Below are 18,434 nucleotides of genomic sequence, written 5' to 3'. Positions count from 1 at the left end.
CGCGCCTTAGTTCTATGCAGGAAAATGCGGCGCGCTATTCTGGCCATCCGGCAAACTGTCGTCCTCATCTCTAAGGCAGACTGATACCAAGAGGTGTGAGTTACACCCGCCTTCAGGCTCAGGCATTTTCAAACGCTCGACTCAAGACTATACGGCCTCGTTAACTCAAGTTCATGGACGATTCTGGATACGCCTGCATGGTGACATTAGCCTTAGCCCGTCCTACCAGCTAAAAGGGCAGGAACCATAACTTAATCGTGAACTGAGCGGAAGTGAGAGGTGTGAAAGATGCTTTAAAAAGAAAATAATTATTCTTTGTTGTTATTGACTTTATTACTGTTTGATCTTGTTGTCGTTGTCGATGTTATCGTAAGAAAGAGTTGTATGGTTAGTTAGTGAGTTGTGTGTGTATTTATGTTATCTACACGTGTATATTTCATTTTTGTGAGAAACGTTCTTTATCTACTGTTCGTGTCAACTTGTGTTTTGAAAGAGCAAGATTGTTATTGAGTCGTTGATGACAGACTGCGTGCGTGTTTTATGCATGTGTGCGTGACAGCTCCAGACACTTAAAAAACGAAGATGTGTATTTTATGATATGTGGTGATCTTAATGCAAGGACAGGGCGGGTGCAGCCAAAGTTAGAAGACTGTCAAATTACACTCCAGGGGTGCGTTGCCTAGAGCGGACGCCCTGCCCTGTTCGCGAAGAAAGAAATATTTTTCATGCTGTGCTGGCGAACTGTTTTCAATTCTACCCTCTCTACCTATACTTTCAACTAAATGGACCCGTCTCTTCGCTGACGGCCGAGTCCATGCATGCATATTGGGGGAGATCATGCGAACAGTCGCTTTGAAATTGTAATTGGAACAACCCTCCCTACCCGCACTTTCCCGCCCCTCCCTCCCCGCCCCCTTTCTCTCGTTTTCGCCCCCTCTCGCTCTCGCCCTTCCGCACACACGCGCGTAAACAAACACGCACACACACACACACACACACACACACACACACACACACACACACTTCATTGCACGGAGATATGAAGGTGGGGGGGAGAGAAAGAGAGAGTGTGACACAGAGAGAGTGTGACAGAGACAGTGAGAGAGGTAAAGAGTAAGAGAGCGAGAGAGAGAGGGGGAGACAGACGGACAGAGAGAGACATAGAATGTATGTGTGAGAGAGAGAGAGCTCTTTCCCTCTTTAAGCCTCATCTCAATAACCCGCAAGTGTCACTATATGTGGAGGTCAGCCTTTTCAATCTTAAGTCCGATCTCGTGAAAAAAGCAGATAACGCGACCTTGCAGCAAATACAAGATGACACGCTTAACGTGCCATGCAGTGGCGTATGTTTCTTTTTACCCACCCACACACACACACATACACACAAGCACACACACACACACACACACACACACACACACACACACACACACACACACACAGAGACAGCCACTCACATACGCACACGCAAACAACAAAACACACCCACTCACTTCATTGCGCGGAAATATGAAGGTTGGGGGGGTGGGGGGTGGGAGAGAGAGAGACAGACGGACATGAGAGAGAGACAGCACAGGCTTCATGTCTCACCCAGTCACATTATTCTGACACAGGACCAACCAGTCCTAGCACTAACCCCATAATGCCAGACGCCAGGCGGAGCAGCCACTAGATTGCCAATTTTAAAGTCTTAGGTATGACCCGGCCGGGGTTCGAACCCACGACCTCCCGATCACGGGGCGGACGCCTTACCACTAGGCCAACCGTGCCGGTATGGGGTTAGTGCTAGGACTGGTTGGTCCGGTGTCAGAATAATGTGACTGGGTGAGACATGAAGCCTGTGCTGCGACTTCTGTCTTGTGTGTGGCGCACGTTATATGTCAAAGCAGCACCGCCCTGATATGGCCCTTCGTGGTCGGCTGGGCGTTAAGCAAACAAACAAACAAACAAACAGGTAAGAAGTCTTACATAAGAACATGTTTTCCTGTCGTTCCCAATAAAATAAGCGAAGGAGGAAAAAAGATCCTGGTAACTGAAAACCAAACATTAAACTGGTAAGACATGATGAAGATGAACGCGGAGCTGAAGTGGTCACACGGACCACACAACAGTCCGATCTCGTAAAAGAAAGTTAAGATGGTTTCCTCCACGAGCAAATCTCACATATTATTATTGAGGTCATCGCTACGCGCTTCGTTCCATAATTTATTTTCTCGCTTTGCTAAATAAATCTCTTAGCGCACTGTGATGTCTCAATAACTAAAATGATAATGATAATAATAATGTCGCCCCAACAAGTCGAACGCCTTACGTTAGTGTGAGAGGTAAGCCCCACCCCTCCCCCCCCCCCCCCCCCCCCCATCCCATTTTCGCGACATTTCACAGGCCAAGTGTCATTTTACCACCATGTCATGTACCATTAGCCCCACTTCCCATTTTGGCGCAATCCCGTTTCGCCATTATCCCATTTTGCCCCCATCCCATTTTCGCGACATTTCACTGGCCAAGTGTCATTTTACCACCGTGTCATACCACTACCGCCACATTCCATTTTGTCGCCATGCCGTTTTGCCGTCATCCCATTTCGCCGCCATCCCTATTTCGCGACATTTTGGATTGTGGCAAAAATGGGATTTGGCGTAAACGGAATGTCTTCCTAGTTGAATAACGCAGTATAGTAGTATAGTGAGGCTTGGCAAGAAGAATAAATCAAAAATGGGATGGCGGCCAAATGGGATAGTGTCAAAATGGGATGTCGCGCTATTGTTATGACAGGGTAGTAAAATGACGCTTGGCTTGTGAAATGTCGCGACAATGGGATGGGGGCAAAATGGAATGGCGGTGAAACGGCATGGCGGCCAAATGGGATATGGTGTCAAAATGGGATGTCGCGCTATTGTTATGACATGTTAGTAAAATGACGCTTGGCTTGTGAAATGTCGCGAAAATGGGAAGGGGCAAAAAATGGGACGGCGGCAAAATGGGATTACACCAAAATGGGATGCGGATCTAAAACCACCCCCACCACTCAGCGTAGAGGCTCTAAACAAGAAAAATTAATAATAATAAAAGGCATGCATTACTTTGTGGAATGCGATATTTTTACATTTTTACAAATCGCGGTTTTAGGTTCGACGTGATTTGTAAAATGTTTTTACATTTTTACAAATCACGGGTTAAAACACACATTTGCTGTCAAACGTTTTTCATGAATTCCCTGCAGATCCGAATAATCCTTAACAAACCTATTACAGCACTATTTTGGAAATATAAATTCGGTTTCGAGCTTGTACAAAAACAATGTTACCAGTTTAATGAAAGAAACAAGATTAAGACTGTTGCGTTGTGGTAGCCTTCGTACTACATTCCATAAATATCCTGTTGTTAGAATGGGTAAATCCCATAGTGCAGATTTAACATAGCTCGTATTGTGTTTGAGAAATAGATTTCATTGACTTTTTGTTCTATTCCTGTAACAAACAAAAATATTGGTAAAACAATAAACAGAAATTCTATCTTAAAAAAGCAAACAACAATCTAATTTGTATAATTATTCATTGGTATTGTACATAATACTGAATATTTACACTCAGATAGCCATTACTCTTCTTGTGCTTGCAAAATATGTGTTGGTTTGTATCGATATGGAACTCCATTAGAAACTAGACACATTTTTAGTTACGAATAAAGGTTTAGGAACATAGAATCAAAGAAAAGAACAAGTTACAGAACGAAAAAGATTGGACCTGATGTCGGAAAAAAACACATCCCAAAACAAGCAAACAAAACCGCGACGACACTTATCTTAATTCCTGTCCAAAAGTGTTTTTTCCACGTGTATTTTAACAGGAGGTTTGAAGCCCCACACACATATGGGAAATCCGAGGCTAATAATGGCGGCCACCATGTCCAAACCCTACCACAAGTCCGGAATAACACATTAAAATACACATATTAATTCGCACGCACATTTACAAACATAAATATTCATTATCACATACACATTCATGCACCTGCCTGCGAGCATATAATGCAATGCATTTCCAAAAATATTATGACATTGGTTTTTCCTCCGATAAGAGAAAAATATTTCTTATATCCGGAGTCTCCCGATAAGAAAAACCTCGAATGTAAGAAAGCAAAAATAATTTCTCCTGGACACTCTTACAAACCCTTTGTTCTTGACCTCACTGGGTGAAGGGTCATTCGCACCATTACGCACGAATTTGTGTGCATCACAATAATTATCAGTCTAGTGTTTCCTAGTGAATTATATTTATAGAGAAAATCTCGATAGCAATTTCAAGGAAAAGCTACATCCGCCACGAACTAATGTAACAATTGTTACATTATTCGTTTTTATTACATTATTCGTAGTATCATACGCTGCTATGGAACACTGTGCTTAAAACCTCTTGCTGCGCTCAGCGATAAAGCGGTCGCCCATGCTTTGTTTCAGTTAGAACTCCATCTACTATTAAAGAAGCGATGCTTTTGAAGTGTTGCACCAGGTTTGAGAATCAGCATATCCACATTCACACGAAATTGGTGGTGAATCGGTAAACAAAACGCTGGAGGTATAGGCAAAGGTTGGTTGGTTGGTTTTTGGGGTTTAATGTCTCTTCAGCAGATGCTAGCTGCTATTCGAGACCGATGCAGTTATTTTCTTTTCCCTATAGGCAAAGGTAATTACGTGTGATCGCTAAACCGTGTAAAACCTCGGTATTCGCAAAGCGATTGGCTATAAATGGTAACCACAGATATGCCATAAAAATGGTATATGTCATTCCAAATTTGAAGACAACGGGCCCATAAACACAGGAGTTATTAGCGGTCAAAAATGTAACGGATAGACGGACGGACGAACAGACGGACGGACGGACGGAAACACGGACAGAAGCCTTACAATATTAATTTGATGTAACACGCACTGAACATATAACAGGAACAAAATCATTAGATTCAACCATATTTTTCATTCGCAACGAGTGTCATAATGTTTACCTTTCTTTGTCCCAAAAATCAAAATGGGGTTAGGGTTACGTTTTGTAAACTTGTGCAAAAATTTAACAATCGATTTTTATTCTTTTTTGATATCTTATTGTGTAGACCCAGGTTTGTTTTATGTCAACTTTTCTGGAAAATGTAATGGTTCTCTTAGCAAATATATTCAGTTGAAGTGAGTAGCGGGTCTAATTTTAGCACGTAAAACGTCATGTACATTAACGAATATTAGCCATTTCACAAAGAATGGTAACACTTATTCATAAAAAAACCACGAATTTTATGTGCACAAAGTCGGTATTTACGCCACACACAAAAAAATAGTAGTTGTGATTTAATTAATCGGTTAGATACCATATCCAATAGCCTACCCTTATTTACAAAAAAAAACGTGAAAAGTCAACATATTCAGGAGGCTGTATCTTAACAACGCTACGATCGATTTCTCTGATTTTAACACATTTGTTTTGTCAAACTTTAAACATACATCAGGCAAAAAATTTGCGATTTTTAATGGTTGCTTAATCGGTGTCGGATGTCTGTCAGAGAAATACTTATCTCTTACTGATAAGTGGAAAAGGGACAATTTGGCAAAATCAGTTCAGGCTGAGAACTTGTGGGTTTAAAAGTAATAAGCAATGGTTTGTAATTGGGGAGCAAGCACAATGCTGTTTTTGTCCATTGTGTGCGGAAGAACCAGAAGATGAAGTACACTTCCTCTTTAAGTGTAAATTTTATGAGAATTTGAGGCAGAAATGTTTGATTCTAAGCTGCACATCTGTTCAGCCTGATATGGAAAATGTGTTTCGACTGCTCTCATCCAGTGATATGAGGATAGTTAGATCGCTTGCAGCTTTCATTGCATCGGCACTGAATATGAGGAAGAAAAGAATGGATGAAATCTGAAGTATTTAATTATAAAAGTAAGAAATATTTAATAATAGGGTGGTCCGTGTCCATTTTATTTTTTATTTTTTTATTTTCATTTTTTAGCTTTAAAGTGATATTGATCCTTTTAGAATGTTTAGCATTGCAACTGTATTGTTCTACGAGAATGATCTGGGAGTGAGAGAGGAAGAGTTGGTGTGTGTGTGTGTGTGTGTGTGTGTGTGTGGGATAGAGAGAGACAGAGATATTTTCTGTGTGTTAAAGTGCTTGTGCAAGAGACTGTGGTTGGTTCAGTGTGATTGTCGGTATATCTTTGTACATATTGTAACTCCCTTTGTCTAAAGGGCTTTTTTTTTAAGCTGATGACAATAAACCCTCAAAGCGTCAAAGCCAACGTCAAAAGCGTATCTCTATCTCTCTCTCTCTCTCTCTCTCTCTCTCTCTCTCTCTCTCTCTCTCTCTCTCTCTCTCTCTCGGGGGTCGCTTCCGGTGTGTCAAAGGAGCAACACACGTTTTTTGGAGCTCCTGATTTATCAGCGTTTCTGACACCAAAATGCCAGTCGTAGGACTCCCTACTGCTGCAGAAGATGTATTGTCCACCCTACTGTGTAAACACACGGTGACATCTTGGAAAGTGGCCGGAACAGAAGAAGGAACAGTATTTGTACTCCGCTTGAAGTGTGACCGGGACGACCGTGGTTTCGCCATGACACCTACACCGACCGGTGCATGGAGACGCAAACCACCAGCCCAGCAAAGAAGAGACCAGAAAAGAAGAGACCAAAGAAGAGCAGAACAGAACAGTGCCAAGGTAGGAATGGAGAAAGACAATGTTCAATGCACAGTTGACAGCGACGCATACCGCCAGACTGAGACAATTAATAACCAGTGTCATGTCAACAGGCCTGATGTAGGTCAAGCCAGCAAAAGCACGCACGTTCATGTCACTTGTCACCGTGAAGCACGTGCCAGTGATCATCGTGGCTTGTCCACCCAACCGGCCACATTCTAATGTGCCAATGCTCACCCCTTTGGATGCAGAGCGAGATTCACGCATGAATGACGACGCACCTGCCCCAGATAGCACGCTGTGTACCAACAAACAAGCAAGCATGTCTTGTGTAAATGAAAACATAGAAACAGACAACCAGTCTCCTCGAGATGCCGTGACAGAAGCTCCGTTGTTCGACATACTTTCAGAGCTGCCCGAGAATAAGAAAACGCAGCTGAAATCTACATTCAGGAACATAAGGTTGAAGAAAATGGTGTGTCAGTCCAAAGGTGGCAAGAAAACGCTGCTGGCTGAAAGTGACGATTGTTTGCTGGTGTATGATTGTGAAATGGGTGTTACCAGAACGTATGCCGTGATACCAGATGCAGCAGAAACAGCTTCGGAGGACATGCGACGGGACATGCTCTCCCTACGGAGAGGAAAGCAGGTGTACTGGGTCCGCTTCAAAGAAGAAACTGAGCACCTAACCACGGATTTACATGACTATGTGCGTATCATACGAACATTCCTCGAGACTGGCTGCCTTTGTGTCGACTAAATAGCAGCGTCGTTATCCGGCAACGCGATCGAACTCATTGACATTGCCAGGTCACAGACTAAAGACACTTTCGACTTGGATGTGACCAAGTGGAAAATAATTGAAGGGGTTCCGGTTGGTTTCCACCCTTTTTTGTACCGTACTTTTGCCGCGCATGAATTCTGTAACCTCCCCATTGCAAGGGGCCGACGGCCTATAAGCAATTAAACTTTCGTATCGTATCGTATCTCTCTCTCTCTCTCTCTCTCTCTCTCTCTCTCTCTCTCTCTCTCTCTCTCTCTCTCTCTCTCTCTCTCTCTCTCCCCCTCTCTCTGTGATATTTTTTAAACGGTTCAGACTATAGTAAGCGTCCTGAAAACAAGTTGAAGTATTTAGTTTGTTTGTTAGTTATTTCATTGTTGGTTGTTGCAGGACACACCAGTACACGCTTCACCTACTCAAAAGCAAACACGAGTTGAACGAAGACTCGAAGGATCCAGAAAGATGAAAAAAGTACTTCCTGTAATCTGTACCTGTTACCTTTCTTGGTGAATCTGCGCCTGTCTGTCTTTATTTGACCCTTTTGACTGTCTGGACATCAAGGTCGTGTTAAATTATATACAGGACACCATTCATTGCCAGACATCATTCATTCATCTTAGGTCGCCCACAATTAGTCTGTGTCCCGCAGTGGGGCACTGCGGTTATGAAATTAAAGGCCCCTCCTGTTTTTGGAACCGCAGGAGCTTTCTAGTTTGCTGTTAGGTAGATTTTTGGTTCCTCTTTCCTGTCATGCTCTCTTTTTCTTCATGAATTCTTTTCTTTTTTCTGCCTTCTTGCTCATTCAGCTGTATTTTTTCCAAAAATCTCTTCTCTTGCCGCTTGTCTCGCGATTCATGTATAGTTTAATCTGTTAGTGTTCTGATGTGAGTCCAGCAGTAGATAGGTTAAGCCTATTTTAACATACTGGAAACTGGTAATCTTCCAGTAGGTATTAATTTAGTTTCACTAAAGCCTGCTGGGACACAAGTAATGGGTTAGTGCATTTGTAAACAGGAATCGCTTGACAAGTGGCCCCCTTCATCCCCCCCTTCCTCGTCCTGATATGGCTCTGCGTAGTCGGCTGGACGTTAAGCAACAAATAAACAAACAAGTCTGTGCACAATGGGCGAAAATTCGGCCGTATTAAACTGTTCATCTTCATTTAAATATGTTAAGGAGATTGTTTTTAAAACAGTTTCTTATATACCATTTTTTTCCCTTCATCTTGTTGAGCAGCAGCTTTTGCCTAGCCATACAGCAGCTGCTTTGGCAGTGAAGATTGAAATGAATCTTCATCGCCCAGGAAAGCCTTGAAAAGTAGTGCTTGAACAAGGAGTAAGCCGTGTCCATTGATCCCTGGAGAACAGAAATGTTAACAGAATAAACGTCCGGGACAGTGGATAGTGTTGTGTGTCCGCAAGAGAACAGTATTACGAACAGTAGATACGTCTGTTTTGCCAATAGATACATTGCATGCACAGTGAACAAGGTTTATAATTCTGCCTCCAAAATTTGACGCGATCATGAACATCAAATTCTACCTGTGTTCGTGAAAATGTCCGAGGCAGTTGGAAGATAACAGTCTGGGTTTATAAAAAAAAAAAAGACATGCAAAAACATGGGCTTACTTCACAGAGGATTGATTAGATAGAATACCTGACTTTGTGTATGAACCAAACTGCCATGGATAATCATGGTTACTCAGTACATAGAGTTTTTGTGTGTGTTTCCTAGGGTACAGCTTTGAACAGTAATCACAAAAGGAGAGTCTTGAGAACAGTGGATGCAATTCTGTGTTCGGGGAAAGGACAGCGTCGCGAACAGTGGATAATATTCTCGTGTTCAGAAGAGGACAGCGTCGCGAACAGTGGATAATATTATCGTGTTCAGAAGAGGGCAGCGTCGCGAACAGTAGATAATATTCTCGTGTTCAGAAGAGGACAGTGTGATGAACAGTGGATAATATTCTCGTGTTCAGAAGAGGACAGCGTCGCGAACAGTGGATAATATTCTCGTGTTCAGAAGAGGACAGTGTGATGAACAGTGGATAATATTCTCGTGTTCAGAAGAGGACAGTGTGGCGAACAGTAGATAATAGTCTCGTGTTCAGAAGAGGACAGCGTCGTGAACAGTGGATAATATTCTCGTGTTCAGAAAAGAACAGTGTGGCGAACAGTGGATAATATTCTCGTGTTCAGAAGAGAACAGTGTGGCGAACAGTGGATATATGTAAAGCGCGGAGAGCACAGTTGTGGTTCGCGCTATATAAGCTTTCCATAATAATAATAATAATAATATTTTCGTGTTCAGAAGAAGAAACCGTCGCGAACATTGGATAATATTCTCGTGTTCAGAAGAGAACAGAGTGGCGAACAGTGGATAATATTCTCGTGTTCAGAAGAGAACAGCGTCGTGAACACTGGATAATATTCTCGTGTTCAGAAGAGAACAGCGTCGTGAACAGTGGATAATATTCTCGTGTTCAGAAGAGGACAGTGTGGCGAACAGTAGATAATATTCTCGTGTTCAGAAGAGAACAGCGTCGTGAACAGTGGATAATATTCTCGTGTTCAGAAGAGAACAGCGTCGTGAACAGTGGATAATATTTCTCGTGTTCAGAAGAGGACAGTGTGGCGAACAGTGGATAATATTCTCGTGTTCAGAAGAGGACAGTGTGGCGAACAGTGGATAATATTCTCGTGTTCAGAAGAGGACAGTGTGGCGAACAGTGGATAATATTCTCGTGTTCAGAAGAGAACAGCGTCGCGAACAGTGGATAATATTCTCGTGTTCAGAAGAGAACAGCGTCGTGAACAGTGGATACTATTCTCGTGTTCAGAAGAGAACAGCGTCGTGAACAGTGGATAATATTCTCGGGTTCAGTAGAGGACAGTGTGGCGAACAGTGGATAATATTCTCGTGTTCAGAAGAGGACAGTGTGGCGAACAGTGGATAATATTCTCGTGTTCAGAAGGGGACAGTGTGATCAGTGATGGCGCTAATACTTTTTCAAACCGGTACACAAACTTTTATGATGAAAACTATCCAGACATAAAAGGTAGGCTGGTCATTGGAACCAGTAAGAGTCCAACTCAGAGTACTGGTTTTGTTGTTTTACCAGCGAAAAAAACCGATAGTTCTGAAAATCAACCGGTAGGTTATACCGGCAGCCAATTATTTTCCGGCATTTTCTCATTTCAAACGGTAAAATACCGGTAATTACCGGTTAACGCCAATACTGGTGATGAACAATAGATACCATCCTGCATGTCTTCACGATGGGACAGTATCGTGAACAATGGATATTATATTCTGCATTAACAAGGAAACATCTGGAAAGGATCAACAAGGAAGGTAAAGGTAAGAATTCTCTCTTGGGAATGAGTTTTCTCTTGCAAGTAAACTGGTCAGAGGACAAGCCTATATATATATTATATACTTACCGTTTAGTGGGGAAATAATTCATCGAGTCAATATACCTCTTTTTGATATTACTATACACACCGAACATTACAATTATTAAAGTAAAAGATATAGAAATGTAAAGCCATGCATTTAGATTTGGATGTTAAAGGGGAATACACAGATACGGCGAAAACGGCGTGTTCGTGCAATTGTTAACCCGGATTTGAAAATGTTCATTATAGAAATCAGTGCATGAGAAATCGGTTGTCTTCTCTTACCCGTGTTCTTGTTGGGAAGGAGTACATTAGGGGTGGGGGGGGGGGGGGTATAGGTTTCACTCTGTTTGTTTGTTTGTTTGTCCGTAATTGTAGATCTCTGGTTTCTCCCTGTTTATTATAGTGTATTCATTACCCATCCCTCCACCAGGTCGTATACATACACCACAAGTATCCCAGCAAACAATTTTACGTTGTATTCACGTTGGGTTTACGTTGCGTTTCAACGGTTTTTTACGTAGATTTGTATGGACGAAACCACATGGAAATAACGTTGAAAAACAACGTTGTGTCTTACGTGAAGTCAACGTGAATTTTTGGTTGTGGTTTTTGTTTGGTGGAAATTACGTTGCGTTTTTACGCCAATTCCACGTGAATGCAACGTGAATTTTTGGTTGAAATTAAATACATTTCTAGATGGCGAGCCAAACATCAGGTCGATTCACCTTTTCAGTCGGCTAATTAAGCCGACGAAAGGAGACAAATGCGCGAGGCACTAACAGTTTATGATGTGTGTAGTAGTGGCCTGTCGAGTGTCGGATGTGTTTCAGCAATTTAAGACGGTGAGACAGCTGATGTTATCTAATCGACACTGACATGGGGACTTGCCGAAACCAGTGAACCGAAAGTCTTTAGATCTTTTGACCGCTGACACGCGCGTGTTCGTCTGCTCATTTGAATACATGAATTTTTTGTTGGAGTAATAGATTATTCTTTGGATTGACCGCCCGCATTTTCAGATGTTCAATCATGAACCATGACCTTGATAGGTGTCTGTCTGAATATATTGCTGAATAAGTTGCATATTGAATTACTTTCACCAATGATATGTGACTGATCATACGGTGTTTCGGACATGCGCGTCAGCTTCCAGCATGCAAACCTTATGTAGAATATAAGAGACCGGTGTGTTCCCACACAAGTTTCTTGTGTAGGCTTTCTTCACAAGGGAAGTAAACGTTTTTCTAGAGTATAATGCGTTTATCTCCCTTAGACCATCTCTCTCTCTCTCTCTCTCTCTCTCTCTCTCTCTCTCTCTCTCTCTCTCTCTCTCTCTCTCTCTCTCTCTCTCTCTCTCTCTCCTGCCAGAACTCGGAAATGCGACATAATCACTACAAAATATTAATTGGAGACTATCTCCCTTTACTTGTGATGATCCTTTGCATTACCTTTTAAAAGATATGATATGTAGCAAGCATTGGGTTGTCTCAGGGTTTTTTTTAAACTCGTCCACTCTGCTTTATTAATTTGTCCTGCTCCTTAATTTAATTTGACTAACATATGTTCCTTTGTTTGTTTATTTGTTTTGTATCATTTCGTGGATAGTTTGGTTGCTTGCTTCGGCGTTCAGTTCACCATTTAGAAATCTCCATTCTTGACAGTCTCTTCATTCCGACAGGGAGTTACCTCCCTTAGACCATCTCTCTCTCTCTCCCTCTCTCTCTCTCTCTCTCTCTCTCTCTCCTTGTCTCTGTCTCTCTCTCTCTCTCTGACTGTTCCTTTCGTGTGTCCCACCCCCCCCCCCCCCATATTTTGTGAACGTGTGTGTTTGGTTGTGTATCTAGGACCAGTTTTCTGATTCGATTAAACTGAGACAAGCAGCAAAGAAAATCATTATTACTCTCCTTTATTCACAATGTTCTATTGCATATATGCTTTCTTGAGAGAGAGAGAGAGAGAGAGAGAGAGAGAGAGAGAGAGAGGGAGGGGGGGAGGGAGGGAGGGGGGAGGAGGGAGGGAGGGAGGGAGGGAGAGAGAGAGAGAGAGGGAGGGATGGGGGGAGGGAGGGAGGGAGGGGGGAGGGAGGGAGGGAGGGAGAGAGGGGGAGAGGGAGAGAGAGAGAGGGAGAGAGGGAGGGAGGGAGGATTCATTCACACCTTTTTGTCTCTTCTCCGTATTTCAATCACACACTCACAAGTCAAAGGTAAATGGCATTTGTAGTCATTTTATTTCAAAAGAACATAATTATGTACACATGTGCAGTCATCAAAACACGTGACATGGACTTCTTTCATGGACTGCACGAAATCTACTACAGTATCACAGTTGTATAATTATCATGGTGGATATGAGATTCACAATATACATTTAGATCCATTTTGTGAACAAAACATTCTGGCAGATGATACCACCAGTACACTAGGATTATGTACTCAGGTGCGCACGACAAAATAAACTTACTGGGAGCTGTCAGTGTCTCTGATCCCAGCAACGTGCATTTTACATATATTCGCTTCATCAGTATTATGCATCATGACCTGAATAAAACACAGTATGTTCTTGTCCTGAGTCTCTGTTAAAGTTGAAGTTTACGAAAATAGATCATGCAGATACGGGGGTGGGGTGGGGAGGGGTATGATGGGGGGGAAACATTGTAAAAAGGCTTATCAAAAACATTGTCACAAAAAGTAGGCACAAGGCTGAAAGTCAGACAAATGAGTCTTGTTTTGAGAGAAAAAAGTTGAACGTGTCACATTTCCCCCGTTCACTAAATGCATCGACTCACGAACCGTTCTTCTCACAAGCAAAACACCCCCCGCGGGCTAGGGGGAGTCCCATATTGGTTGGGACGAGAAAGAATTTACTCGATGCTCCCCAGCATGTCGTAAGAGGCGACTAACGGATTCTGTTTCTCCTTTTACCCTTGTTAAGTGTTTCTTGTATAGATCTATAGAATATAGTCAATGTTTTTAAAGATTTTAGTCAAGCAGTATGTAAGAAATGTTACGTCCTTTGTACTGGAAACTTGCATTCTTCCAGTAAGGTAATATATTGTACTACGTTACAAGCCCCTGGAGCAAATTTTTGATTAGTGCTTTTGTGAACAAGAAACAATTGACAAGTGGCTACATCCCATCTTCCCCCTTTCCCCGTCGCGATATAACCTTCGTGGTTGAAAACGACGTTAAACACCAAATAAAGAAAGAAAGAAAGAAAGAACACAAGCAAAACACTGACAAGTGTCTTCAAGGGCGCTTCGTTTCTGTAGGCTCTGCACGGGTTCACCGATAACCATTGGCAGACATCCCAGGCCACTGTTAAAACTACCAGGCACTTGCAATGTTTCGTTACACACACTGATCCAATAGCTGCATCCTTTACATCACATACTGCAAATTTTCTTCAACTTTTTCCGTGTCTCTCTATGTACAGACATCAGTCAGCATTGCAGTACTTGCGAGTTCACATCATTTGCACTTGGCCCATTCCTGTGTGTCTGTGCCTGGTGTGAGCTGAGAGTGAATACATTCATGTATAATGATAAAGTTTTGAGACTGCGAGATAAAATGCACACTGTTCCTGAAGACTGAGAAGGGTGGGTATCGTTGTGAACACTTTACGGTGGCGAGGTGAACAGCAAGTCCATTTTGTCACCGACAGTTTTAAAGAGGCTGAGGCGCTGTGATATTGTTGTAGCTGCTATTGTTCTTTCCACACACACACAGTCATAGTAGCTGCTATTGTTCGCACAAAAATCGTCCTTGTAGCTGCTACTGTTCGCACAAATATCGTCATTATAGCTGCTATTGTTCGCATACACACACGTCATCTGCTGCCAATCTTGAGAAACACACACACACACACTCTTTTGGTCCAACTCTCACTCACAAAAGATATTCTAACAGTAGACTATCTTTTATCACACTCATTGATACACTCCATACGAGTGTCCAATGAAATTTCATGAGCTCACGCATCCCACACAATACTTTCAGTCCTTCTGATTCAGAGCCAACACATCCGTACAATGGAGGCAAATGGAAAAGGCAGAGGAGGTTTTCTTGCCACAAACGGCAACAGTCATACAGCTTCAAAGTTCTAGAGGAACGTTTTGTATCTTGAAGCGCCAGTCACCGACAGGGTCGGTAATAAGGAGATACAGGAGAAAGGGGGAATGTGTAATACATTTCATGTCATGATGCCTCCTTTGATAATGGAAGATAAGTTTCAGTATCAGTACACTTCCAACTTTCTATCACACAGCAGCTAAGCTCAGTCGCCAAGTTTGCATCAGCCAGACACCAACCATATCACAGTCCTAGCAATCCGCACACAGCCAGCTGTCCATTTAAAACGTACAACAAACACAGCCACGACCAGGTCAACCACTCATTAATATAGTCTCACGCGAAACTCAAGCCTCACGCTTTAAACAAACGCATAGTTCGAGGGCGTCTCGGCGAAGATGGTGTCGGGTAATGTATCGGATACGTACTCGATGTCTTCTTCGTTGATCATAGTAAAGTCATTGTCCGTGACGGCGTCCTGGGCGATACCTTCCCAGTTGATGTCAGAAATAGAAATAATGTTCCTGATGTTGTCGATCTCCTCACACGCCGTGAGATCCACGTCGAGAGCGTTCATGCACATATAGTCAATGCTGCTCAAGTCTGGGATGGCTTGAAGCGGAGCCAGGTTGTTGAACCTGCACTCTTTCGTGTCACGGTTGTACGTGACCGTCGCTCCGGACTGGTACTGGGACACGATGAGAGAGTCCCCCACCTTCATCACGGCGGCGGGTGTGACAGCGTGTGGGAGTTCGTCTAACAGCAAGGCGGTGTCCTCGTCGATGATTTCTGTCTTGATGACCATGCCCATGTCGGCCGCGTGATCCGCCAGGGACAGGGAAGCATTCGTGTTGTGGGTCGAGACTGGTGATGGGGTGGGTGCCTGGTACATCTCGGTCGGCCTGAAGGCTGGATTGTGGAAGCTGTGCGTTGGGAAGTCCACGGTCACGAGATCGCCTGACTGTGCTGGTGGTGTAATCTGGAAAACACACCGCAAGGGGAGATTGGATTAGCAATGAGAAAGCCGGCGAACAGGGGTAACAAGCCATCGCCTTATAATACACGGACGTGCACACACGAACACAGAAAACAACTTGAACAAACGTACACAACTCCAAAAGCTTATCATGGACACTGAAACGTTAACAGACACAAGTATACAAAACTGTAGCAGTTGGTAAATAGGGGATTAGCAAAAATAATAAGAACCTGCTATTTCTTTTACACAGAAAGGAAACTTCCAGCCTCGTACAGCGGTTATAACTAGACACTTAGCAGATGCCTTACTCAGATGATTCATCTTCTCCACTTAGCAGTATCAGCACACTATCTGTTCTGATTCTGAGGCTGCTGCACAGACGTCTCAGCTGAGCAAGCACCGCACACTTTCCCATGGCCCCCTCCCCTCCACCAAAATAGAAACAATAGTGCAAAAGGGGGACTAAAACTACAACTCGAAAGGGGAAAAAGACATACGTATGCGGCATAAACTGGCCCCTCCTCCCCTTCCGAAAAACCTCACAGTCACACGCACACCACAACAACCTTTACCACCACAGCCTAAATCCAGGAGAATCAACTCGTACCTAATCAAAACCGCAAAATTATTCAATCGAGCACATTGAACGCTAGCTCATGCCCTGAAACTGTCCACACAAGCTATGTACGATGTACTTATCAATAAAAAAATGTCTAACCGTACATGTACAGTACATGAAATAATTTTAAAAAAATGCGTGAGACCAAAACATCGTCATGTAACATCCTCACTTGTGTATAGTACATTGGATACATACCAACAAAAAATGATAAAACCAAAATAAACAGAAACCTACCTCTGTGGAGGATGGCACTTTCTGGCTTTCTCGTACACCTTTGCGAAACTCGTCGTCGATGACCACTCTGTTGAACTGCTTGCTTAGTATGGGTTCCGACTTGACAATGGTCTCAGAAGGGACTGAAGCCACGGCTCCCAGGTTCTGAAACCTTTGCTGTGGCCCCGCTTGAAGCATGGACACAAGACTGCTGTTGACTTCAGCACCTACAGTCGTGGTGGAGACTTGTGACGAAGCTACGTTCTTCTTTCCACCCGAGGCTTTGGACTTGCTCCCCGCTTTACTGCGCGAGGCCTTGGCTGGGGGCTTGGTGGTCACCTCTCTATTCTTGCCCGTAGGTTTGGACACGCGTCCGCTCTCGGTTTTCACGGGCTTCTTTTGGATCTTGTTTTTGTTCTTGCGGGGCTGGTACTTGTAGAAGGGGAACTCGCGGTCATGTAGCTCCTTGAGCCTCGCCGCCTCCTCCCTCCACACCGTCTTCTCCTCCTCCAACATTAGCTTCCACACATGACCCAGGTGCTTGGAGATTTCGGCGTTGTGAAGCTCAGGCGTGTGCGCGGTCAACGCTCGACGTTTTTGCTGCGCCCAGACCATAAAGGCGTTCATGGGACGCTTGATTCGTCCTTCCTTCGCTGGCTTTTTTGGTTTAGTAGCATCCGAGTATGGCGTGCTCGTGGTATCGACATCCACAGTGGTAGACGGTCTCGTGAAGGCCCTCAGTTCGAACACACTGTACTTGTCTTGTAGTGGTCCCGGACTCATGCGTCCGGGGCTCATGGACATGTCTGATCTGAGACTGCACTGGCCCGGGCTGCCGTTGCTGGTGAATTCACTGTCGTAGTTGGGGCTTCCGCACGAAGCCTGAGACAGACCAGGGCTGATAGCGTGGCACGGGTAATCCATCATGAAAATATCACACATGAGAGAGATCGTGTCGAACTTTGTAAACTCTGCTTCGCGTTCCGTACTTTATAGCCCCCTAACCAGCGCTGGTACAGAAAGAAAGTCAACCAATCGACGCGATTGTTATGACAGGCCCTGTCAGCTCTTCGCCAATCGTAGTGCGAGAGCTACCACGTGGGCCTCTAAGCTCCGCCCCCTTGACTCATTTTCGTGCGCGAAGCACATGGCCCGCGAGCGAGCGAGGAAGATTAGAGCGAGGCCAGCGTAGAGTGAGCGTAGACGCCATGAAGCGAGTTGGAGGCGATTTAGGCCACGCGGAGGAAAATAAGCCAAGCCCCGGCCTCGCTGAAATGTTGCGCTTGGCCTTTCTCGCGTTCCTATTTCATTATTTAGAGATATGATACATACGATTTCTTGTGATGACAAGCCTCTTGACAAACATACTGATGTAAAGCAACACTAAAAGACGTATAACCTCTCTGGGCGAGGGCTGGTTGAAAAAAAAGAGCTCGTTTGCAATGCTGTTATGCCACAGACGATAAAATTTGATTTGATTTGATAACGGAAGTTTGATTTTTAACGATGTTTTGTTTCCAATTGATAAGAAGGTTATTGAAAGGAACGTTGCTGGAATGAAAGGGTTGAGAGGTGGTGAGGATAAATACAAAATACGTGTGAGTTTAGAGGGAGCAGTCAGTGACCATAAACTCTATTTAATTAAATTCATCATTGTGGTGTTAATTCTAGTTGTTACACTTTCTCTCC

General features: G+C 43.6%; 1 protein-coding gene across 1 annotated transcript; it reads right to left on the bottom strand.

Moving 5' to 3' along the window:
* Positions 1-13,079: 13,079 nt before the first annotated feature.
* LOC138967336 (uncharacterized) lies at positions 13,080-17,691 on the bottom strand. The gene is made up of 2 exons (XM_070339863.1): positions 16,767-17,691; positions 13,080-15,910 (listed from the first exon to the last, which is right to left on the bottom strand). The coding sequence occupies exons 1-2, from the start codon at positions 17,685-17,687 to the stop codon at positions 15,293-15,295; spliced, it is 1,539 nt and encodes a 512-aa protein (XP_070195964.1). The 5' UTR covers positions 17,688-17,691; the 3' UTR covers positions 13,080-15,292.
* Between the last annotated feature and the right edge of the window lie 743 nt (positions 17,692-18,434).

This window comes from Littorina saxatilis, linkage group LG5, assembly GCF_037325665.1.
Source record: "Littorina saxatilis isolate snail1 linkage group LG5, US_GU_Lsax_2.0, whole genome shotgun sequence".
NCBI lineage: Eukaryota > Metazoa > Mollusca > Gastropoda > Littorinimorpha > Littorinidae > Littorina > Littorina saxatilis.
Note: the sequence above shows the minus strand (reverse complement) of the source record. Positions and strands in the feature narration are given on the sequence as shown.